The sequence below is a fragment of the Salmo salar genome, chromosome ssa27, assembly GCF_905237065.1.
Source record: "Salmo salar chromosome ssa27, Ssal_v3.1, whole genome shotgun sequence".
Taxonomy (NCBI): Eukaryota; Metazoa; Chordata; class Actinopteri; order Salmoniformes; family Salmonidae; genus Salmo; species Salmo salar.
The window spans coordinates 37,942,756-37,952,755 of NC_059468.1; the positions used below are offsets into that span (position 1 = coordinate 37,942,756).

Genomic DNA, 10,000 nt, shown 5'->3' on the forward strand with positions numbered 1-10,000 from the left:
GTTTGTCTGCATCTCCTTATTAACACAATTTCCTCAACCCAACCTGATTTTTGGGGGAATTGTCTACATTTCAGGATAAGACATTTCAACAACACTTGAAGTATTTCAATATACTAGAGTGAGGTTGAATCAGAGTCATAGCTAGCAGATTATTGGTGTCTAGTGGAAGGTCCATTTAGCTGAGGGAGGGAAGTAGTCCAAGGACTCTGAACTAGAGAGAGAGAGAGAGATATTCTAGCTCGATTTAATATAATGGGACATGGCTGAGGGATATTCTAGCAGGATCTAATATACCGGGACATGGCTGAGGGATATTCTAGCAGGATGTAATATACTGGGACATGGCTGAGGGATATCCTAGCAGGATCTAATATACTGGGACATGGCTGAGGGATATTCTAGCAGGATGTAATATACTGGGACATGGCTGAGGGATATTCGAGCAGAATGTAATATACTGGGACATGGCTGAGGGATATCCTAGCAGGATCTAATATAATGGAACATGGCTGAGGGATATTCTAGCAGGATCTAATATACCGGGACATGGCTGAGGGATATTCTAGCAGGATGTAATATACTGGGACATGGCTGAGGGATATTCTAGCAGGATGTAATATACTGGGACATGGCTGAGGGATATTCTAGCAGGTTGTAATATACTGGGACATGGCTGTGGGGTATTCTAGCAGGATCTAATATACTGGGACATGGCTGAGGGATATTCGAGCAGAATGTAATATACTGGGACATGGCTGAGGGATATCCTAGCAGGATCTAATATAATGGAACATGGCTGAGGGATATTCTAGCAGGATCTAATATACCGGGACATGGCTGAGGGATATTCTAGCAGGATGTAATATACTGGGACATGGCTGAGGGATATTCTAGCAGGATCAAATATAATGGGACATGGCTGAGGGATTTTCTAGCAGGATCAAATATAATGGGACATGGCTGAGGGATATTCTAGCAGGATCTAATATACTGGGTCATGGCTGAGGAATATTCTAGCAGGATCTAATATAATGGGACACGGCTGAGGGATCTTCTAGCAGGATCTAATATACTGGGACATGGCTGAGGGATATTCTAGCAGGATGTAATATACTGGGACATGGCTGAGGGATATTCTAGCAGGATCTAATATACTGGGACATGGCTGAGGGATATTCTAGCAGGATCTAATTTACTGGGACATGGCTGAGGAATATTCTAGCAAGATGTAATATACTGGGACATGGCTGAGGGATATTCTAGCAGGATCTAATATAATGGGACATGGCTGAGGGATATTCTAGCAGGATCTAATATAATGGGACATGGCTGAGGGATATTCTAGCAGGATCTAATATAATGGGACATGGCTGAGGGATATTCTAGCAGGATCTAAGATAATGGGACATGGCTGAGGGATATTCTAGCAGGATCTAATATAATGGGACATGGCTGAGGGATATTCTAGCAGGATCTAAGATAATGGGACATGGCTGAGGGATATTCTAGCAGGATCTAATATAATGGGACATGGCTAAGGGATATTCTAGCAAGATCTAATATACTGGGACATGGCTGAGGAATATTCTAGCAAGGATCTAATATACTGGGACATGGCTGAGGGATATTCTAGCAAGGATCTAATATACTGGGACATGGCTGAGGGATTTTCTAGCAGAATGTAATATACTGGGACATGGCTGAGGGATATTCTAGCAGGATCTAATATACTGGGACATGGCTGAGGGATATTCTAGCAAGGATCTAATATACTGGGACATGGCTGAGGGATTTTCTAGCAGAATGTAATATACTGGGACATGGCTGAGGGATATTCTAGCAGGATCTAATATACTGGGACATGGCTGAGGGATATTCTAGCAAGGATCTAATTTACTGGGACATGGCTGAGGGATATTCTAGCAAGGATCTAATTTACTGGGACATGGCTGAGGGATATTCTAGCAAGGAACTAATATACTGGGACATGGCTGAGGGATATTCTAGCAAGGATCTAATTTACTGGGACATGGCTGAGGGATATTCTAGCAAGGATCTAATTTACTGGGACATGGCTGAGGGATATTCTAGCAAGGATCTAATATACTGGGACATGGCTGAGGGATATTCTAGCAAGGATCTAATATACTGGGACATGGCTGAGGGATATTCTAGCAAGGATCTAATATACTGCGACGTGGCTGAGGGATATTCTAGCAAGGATCTAATATACTGGGACATGGCTGAGGGATATTCTAGCAAGGATCTAATATACTGGGACATGGCTGAGGGATATTCTAGCAAGGATCTAATATACTGGGACATGGCTGAGGGATATTCTAGCAAGGATCTAATATACTGGGACATGGCTGAGGGATATTCTAGCAGGGATCTAATATACTGGGACATGGCTGAGGGATATTCTAGCAGGATGTAATATAATGGGACATGGCTGAGGGATGTTCTAGCAAGGATCTAATATACTGGGACATGGCTGAGGGATATTCTAGCAAGGATCTAATATACTGGGACATGGCTGAGGGATATTCTAGCAAGGATCTAATATACTGGGACATGGCTGAGGGATATTCTAGCAGGATGTAATATAATGGGACATGGCTGAGGGATGTTCTAGCAAGGATCTAATATACTGGGACATGGCTGAGGGATATTCTAGCAAGGATCTAATATACTGGGACATGGCTGAGGGATATTCTAGCAAGGATCTAATATACTGGGACATGGCTGAGGGATATTCTAGCAAGGATCTAATATACTGGACATGGCTGAGGGATATTCTAGCAAGGATCTAATTTACTGGGACATGGCTGAGGGATATTCTAGCAAGGATCTAATATACTGGGACATGGCTGAGGGATATTCTAGCAAGGATCTAATATACTGGGACATGGCTGAGGGATATTCTAGCAAGGATCTAATATACTGGGGCATGGCTGAGGGATATTCTAGCAAGGATCTAATATACTGGGACATGGCTGAGGGATATCCTAGCAAGGATCTAATATACTGGGACATGGCTGAGGGATATTCTAGCAAGGATCTAATATACTGGGACATGGCTGAGGGATATTGTAGCAGGATCTAATATACTGGGACATGGCTGAGGGATATTCTAGCAGGATGTAATGTAATGGGACATGGCTGAGGGATATTCTAGCAAGGATCTAATATACTGGGACATGGCTGAGGGATATTCTAGCAGGGATCTAATATACTGGGACATGGCTGAGGGATATTCTAGCAAGGATCTAATATACTGGGACATGGCTGAGTGATATTCTAGGAAGGATCTAATATACTGGGACATGGCTGAGGGATATTCTAGGAAGGATCTAATATACTGGGACATGGCTGAGGGATATTCTAGGAAGGATCTAATATACTGGGACATGGCTGAGGGATATTCTAGGAAGGATCTAATATACTGGGACATGGCTGAGGGATATTCTAGGAAGGATCTAATATACTGGGACATGGCTGAGGGATATTCTAGGAAGGATCTAATATACTGGGACATGGCTGAGGGATATTCTAGCAAGGATCTAATATACTGGGACATGGCTGAGGGATATTCTAGGAAGGATCTAATATACTGGGACATGGCTGAGGGATATTCTAGGAAGGATCTAATATACTGGGACATGGCTGAGGGATATTCTAGGAAGGATCTAATATACTGGGACATGGCTGAGGGATATTCTAGGAAGGATCTAATATACTGGGACATGGCTGAGGGATATTCTAGGAAGGATCTAATATACTGGGACATGGCTGAGGGATATTCTAGGAAGGATCTAATATACTGGGACATGGCTGAGGGATATTCTAGGAAGGATCTAATATACTGGGACATGGCTGAGGGATATTCTAGGAAGGATCTAATATACTGGGACATGGCTGAGGGATATTCTAGGAAGGATCTAATATACTGGGACATGGCTGAGGGATATTCTAGGAAGGATCTAATATACTGGGACATGGCTGAGGGATATTCTAGGAAGGATCTAATATACTGGGACATGGCTGAGGGATATTCTAGGAAGGATCTAATATACTGGGACATGGCTGAGGGATATTCTAGGAAGGATCTAATATACTGGGACATGGCTGAGGGATATTCTAGGAAGGATCTAATATACTGGGACATGGCTGAGGGATATTCTAGGAAGGATCTAATATACTGGGACATGGCTGAGGGATATTCTAGGAAGGAACTCTCTTTCTTATTTTTCTGCCTCCTTTTCTTGTTTTGCCTGCTTCTTCTTCTTTGGTTTATTGTTCTTCAATTTATTTCTGCTGTGGTTTCTTCTTGGTCTTCTTCTTATTTTCTCTTCATCATCTTTAATTTTCTCTCTTCATTCTATCTTTGTACCTCAGACATAATGAGGACACCCTAACACTATTTTCTTTCTCCTTTCCTCCTCTCCTCTCTCCTCAGTTATCCTATGGTTCCAGTTCTCCAGCTCTCTCCAACCGTCAGCGCTTCCCGACGTTCTTCCGTACCCATCCGTCTGCCACCCTCCACAACCCCACCAGGGTTCAGCTCTTTCAGAAGTGGAAATGGACTAAGATCGCCACCATCCAGCAGACTACGGAAGTCTTCACCTCAGTGAGTGACAGGCCTCTTTTAAAAAATATATTTTGTATTTTTTTTTATTGTTTTATGGACAGTGATAGTCTGAATGTAGAGGGGAGACAGATACAGAGGAAGACCGAGAGGAAGAGTTGAGACAGGATTCAGACCCACCTCGCCATGGGTATCTGTGGTTTGTGGGACACCAAGCCCCTTTCTCACTAAGGTGTTGTAGACTCAAGTTTTATTGTCTGTTTGTTCACTTTCATCATTTATACTATTGGTTAAAGACATGCAGACTCCAGAAAAAAAAAAACAGAGTGATTCTCATTTCTAATTTCCTTTCCATCTTATCACACTCTTCATCACACCTCTTCTCACTTTCTCTGTACCTTCTGTCTATCAGTTGTCTCCTCTTCCTGTCTTTTACCCCTTGCTTCTTGGCAACATCGTCATGATCCAGCCTGTCCTCCTCCTCTCCTCCTCGCCTCCTCCTCCTTTCCCCATCTTCTCCTCCTTCTCTCCCCCTCCTCTCCTCTCCCCCTCCTCTTCTCCCCCTCCTCTCCTCCTTCTCCTCCTCTCCCCTTCTCCTTTCTCCATCCTCTTCTCCTCTCCTCTCCCCCTCTTTTCCTCCTCCTCTCTCTCTCCCACTCCTCTATCCCTCTCCCCCTTACTTTCAACTATCTCTCTCTCTGTCTCTCCCCCCTTCCCATCTCTCTGTCTCTTTCTCTCCCTTCCTCTCACCATCTCTCTGTCTGTGTGTTTGTTTGTTCCGTCAAAACATGTTGTAAAGAAAATAATAAACAAAGCTTCAATTGCATTTGAATCAAGTGCCTGCCCTGTTTTAATGTTTAACCTCTCTGTCAGACGCTGGATGATCTAGAGGCGAGGACCAAAGAGGCCCGGATAGAGATCAGCGTTCGCCAGAGCTTCCTCACCGACCCCGCCCCAGCTGTCAAGAATCTCAAGGTGCCTTGTTCACTTCCTGTCTCCCTCACCTCTCCCTCCCTCCATCCATCTCTCTCTCTCTCTCTCTCTCTCTCTCTCTGTCTCTCTCACCTCCCTTCCTTCCACCCTCCCGCTCCCTCTCTCCCTGGTTTATCCCCGATGCTGCCTTGGTAACTGCCAGGTGATTGAACACATGAAATCAGTCTCATCTGAGCTTGGTAAACAAACCCCAGAGAGACTCTCACACATGCTAGTGATGCATGACTCATATCCCGCATTCTCTGCGGTTATATTCGCGGTTTAGGGCCAAGAAATATTGTTTTTAATGAAGCGCGGGTAGGTGGCGGGCGGGTTGAATAAAGACAACAAAATACCATAGACTGTGAAATGGAGAGTTGAAAATAAAGAGAAGGGAGGGCCAGAATAGTCATGTATGTAAAAGATTTGTTGAAGTGGTAAAATAGGATGATATCAGCCGTATATGTTATTGTGAGGCGCTATAGAAATTCGACCTTCCCAAGCCTATGGCACGTCAAAGGGAACTGTAGCCTACTGTTTAGATGGGTGAAATGGAAACTAAAATCTGGACACTGACTGTAGGTCTATAACCTCTCACGTAGCCTTAATATTAACTCCTGCAGAATTAAACATTTCTTGCAGTAAAATGATACACTAAATGTAGTCTAAATTGGATCTTGTGAGAATGACGCATCCGTCTGTAGAGGTGTTATCTTTATCAGCATCATAAAAGCTGATAGTATTTCAACCACGGAAAATATGCTTCCAAGCCGAACTGAAATCTTATCAGAAACATGTTGGTTCTTTTTCACAGCTTGTATATTTCCTCACAACCGTCATTTGGCACCAAAAATATTTCCTGTTGTTTTTTCTGTGGCTTATTTTTTTTCTTCTCATTTTTCTCCCCGGTATGTTAACATCTTTGCTTCGCAAAAGAAGCAGATGACAGAGAAAACTTTACCGATGTCAACTGTAGTGAAGCATTCATTCTATCGATTTATGACATTATTCTGGTGAGCAACGGTTTATTTAGGCTTCTAGGGCAACATCACGATGACAGAAATCATTGTCACTGTCTCTGACTGTAGTCTACAGAGCAGTTTCTATATTACCAGGTTACAGTCAGGTGAAGGCCTCAGATGCTCACCTTATCGCATGTAGTCGGGTGGTTGTGGATGGGTTATTAACAATGGGTTGACCACTCTCTACCCCCCGTCCACCTCTCTGTTCCCCACCCCTCCCTCCCTCTCTCCCTCCCTCCTCCACCTCAACGTTCCCCATCCGTTCTCCCTCATCCTCCCCTCCCTCTCTCCCTTCTCCACCTCAACGTTCCCCATCCATTCTCCCTCATCCTCCCCTCCCTCTCTCCCTCCCTCCTCCACCTCAACGTTCCCCATCCGTTCTCCCTCATCCTCCCCTCCCTCTCTCCCTCCCTCCTTCACCTCAACGTTCCCCATCCGTTCTCCCTCATCCTCCCCTCCCTCTCTCCCTCCCTCCTCCACCTCAACGTTCCCCATCCGTTCTCCCTCATCCTCCCCTCCCTCTCTCCCTCCCTCCTTCACCTCAACGTTCCCCATCCGTTCTCCCTCATCCTCCCCTCCCTCTCTCCCTCCCTCCTCCACCTCAACGTTCCCCATCCGTTCTCCCTCATCCTCCCCTCCCTCTCTCCCTCCCTCCTTCACCTCAACGTTCCCCCATCCGTTCTCCCTCATCCTCCCCTCCCTCTCTCCCTCCCTCCTCCACCTCAACGTTCCCCATCCGTTCTCCCTCATCCTCCCCTCCCTCGTTCCTTCTCTCCTCCACCTCAACGTTCCCCATCCGTTCTCCCTCATCCTCCCCTCCCTCGTTCCTTCTCTCCTCCACCTCAACGTTCCCCATCCGTTCTCCCTCATCCTCCCCTCCCTCGTTCCTTCTCTCCTCCACCTCAACGTTCCCCATCCGTTCTCCCTCATCCTCCCCTCCCTCTCTCCCTCCCTCCTCCACCTCAACGTTCCCCATCCGTTCTCCCTCATCCTCCCCTCCCTCTCTCCGTCCCTCCTCCACCTCAACGTTCCCCATCCGTTCTCCCTCATCCTCCCCTCCCTCTCTCCCTCCCTCCTCCACCTCAACGTTCCCCGTCCGTTCTCCCTCATCCTCCCCTCCCTCTCTCCCTCCCTCCTCCACCTCAACGTTCCCCGTCCGTTCTCCCTCATCCTCCCCTCCCTCTCTCCCTCCCTCCTCCACCTCAACGTTCCCCGTCCGTTCTCCCTCATCCTCCCCTCCCTCTCTCCCTCCCTCCTCCACCTCAACGTTCCCCATCCGTTCTCCCTCATCCTCCCCTCCCTCTCTCCCTCCCTCCTCCACCTCAACGTTCCCCATCCGTTCTCCCTCATCCTCCCCTCCCTCTCTCCCTCCCTCCTCCACCTCAACGTTCCCCATCCGTTCTCCCTCATCCTCCCCTCCCTCTCTCCCTCCCTCCTTCACCTCAACGTTCCCCATCCGTTCTCCCTCATCCTCCCCTCCCTCTCTCCCTCCCTCCTTCACCTCAACGTTCCCCATCCGTTCTCCCTCATCCTCCCCTCCCTCTCTCCCTCCCTCCTCCACCTCAACGTTCCCCCATCCGTTCTCCCTCATCCTCCCCTCCCTCTCTCCCTCCCTCCTCCACCTCAACGTTCCCCATCCGTTCTCCCTCATCCTCCCCTCCCTCTCTCCCTCCCTCCTCCACCTCAACGTTCCCCATCCGTTCTCCCTCATCCTCCCCTCCCTCTCTCCCTCCCTCCTTCACCTCAACGTTCCCCATCCGTTCTCCCTCATCCTCCCCTCCCTCTCTCCCTCCCTCCTTCACCTCAACGTTCCCCATCCGTTCTCCCTCATCCTCCCCTCCCTCTCTCCCTCCCTCCTTCACCTCAACGTTCCCCATCCGTTCTCCCTCATCCTCCCCTCCCTCTCTCCCTCCCTCCTCCACCTCAACGTTCCCCATCCGTTCTCCCTCATCCTCCCCTCCCTCTCTCCCTCCCTCCTTCACCTCAACGTTCCCCATCCGTTCTCCCTCATCCTCCCCTCCCTCTCTCCCTCCCTCCTTCACCTCAACGTTCCCCATCCGTTCTCCCTCATCCACCCCTCCCTCGTTCCTTCTCTCCTCCACCTCAACGTTCCCCATCCGTTCTCCCTCATCCTCCCCTCCCTCGTTCCTTCTCTCCTCCACCTCAACGTTCCCCATCCGTTCTCCCTCATCCTCCCCTCCCTCTCTCCCTCCCTCCTCCACCTCAACGTTCCCCATCCGTTCTCCCTCATCCTCCCCTCCCTCTCTCCCTCCCTCCTCCACCTCAACGTTCCCCATCCGTTCTCCCTCATCCTCCCCTCCCTCGTTCCTTCTCTCCTCCTACGGTGTCAGCTTGGCTTTCTTCCTGACTGGCGCCTACTTCTATGTAACTTTTCATGTCGTGCCGGCCTAGGAACTATGGTAACAAGCATAGGAACCATGGTAACATGCCTAGGAACCATGGTAACATGCCTAGGAACCATGGTAACAAGCCTAGGAACTATGGTAACAAGCATAGGAACCATGGTAACATGCCTAGGAACCATGGTAACATGCCTAGGAACCATGGTAACAAGCCTAGGAACTATGGTAACAAGCCTAGGAACTATGGTAACAAGCCTAGGAACCATGGTAACAAGCCTAGGAACTATGATAACAAGCCAAGGAAACATGGTAACAAGCCTATGAACCATGGTAATAAGCCCAGGAACCATGGTAACAAGCCCAGGAACCGTTGTAACAAGCCTAAAAACCATGGTAACAAGCCTAGGAACCATGGTAACAAGCCTAAGAACCATGGTAACAAGCCTATGAACCATGGTAACAAGCCCAGGAACCATGGTAACAAGCCTGGGAACCATTGTAACAAGCCTAAAAACCATGGTAACAAGCCTAGGAACCACGGTAACAAGCCTAAGAACCATGGTAACAAGCCTAGGAACCATGGTAACAAGCCTAGGTTTTTGTGTGACATTAATCGGCCATCGCTGTAGGAACCATGGTAACAACATGAATTTATCACACCAGAGGGGAAGATGAATTGTGCTGCGCAATGCGTTGCGTTTTGTGTATTGTGAGGAGATGTGTGTTGAGTGTCGTGGAAATTCATACTGAGAGAGACTTGGTCATTTCTTTATTTCTTTACAATCATCTTTATTTAATATCGATTAATTATAGCAATAATGAAGCTGGTCAACCCAACACTCTTGACCGTTGAGCCGAACAGCAGCCTAACCTTTACAGAAAATGCTGTTTCTTATATATAGCTTACGCACAAAAAACCTGCTTAGTCATGGCTGGTTCCACCCCTCCCCACAAGCCATCCTGAGTTCATCCTGCGGTTATCTGCACCCGGTGTTGTTTCAACCCCACCCCGGCTTAGTCTTCCAGATGCCAGGATGATGTTGAGACAATGATGG

The 10,000-nt window shown here is 47.7% G+C and overlaps 1 protein-coding gene across 2 annotated transcripts in view; it reads left to right on the forward strand.

The window, feature by feature from the left end:
• gabbr1b (gamma-aminobutyric acid (GABA) B receptor, 1b) overlaps positions 1-10,000 on the forward strand; it is a 147,389-nt gene that overhangs the window by 16,640 nt on the left and 120,749 nt on the right. For both annotated transcript variants that reach the window (XM_045709657.1, XM_045709658.1), the window contains 2 exons: positions 4,460-4,630; positions 5,462-5,563. In XM_045709657.1, the coding sequence (XP_045565613.1) occupies positions 4,460-4,630; positions 5,462-5,563 (273 nt within the window). The remainder of the gene's footprint in view (positions 1-4,459; positions 4,631-5,461; positions 5,564-10,000) is intronic.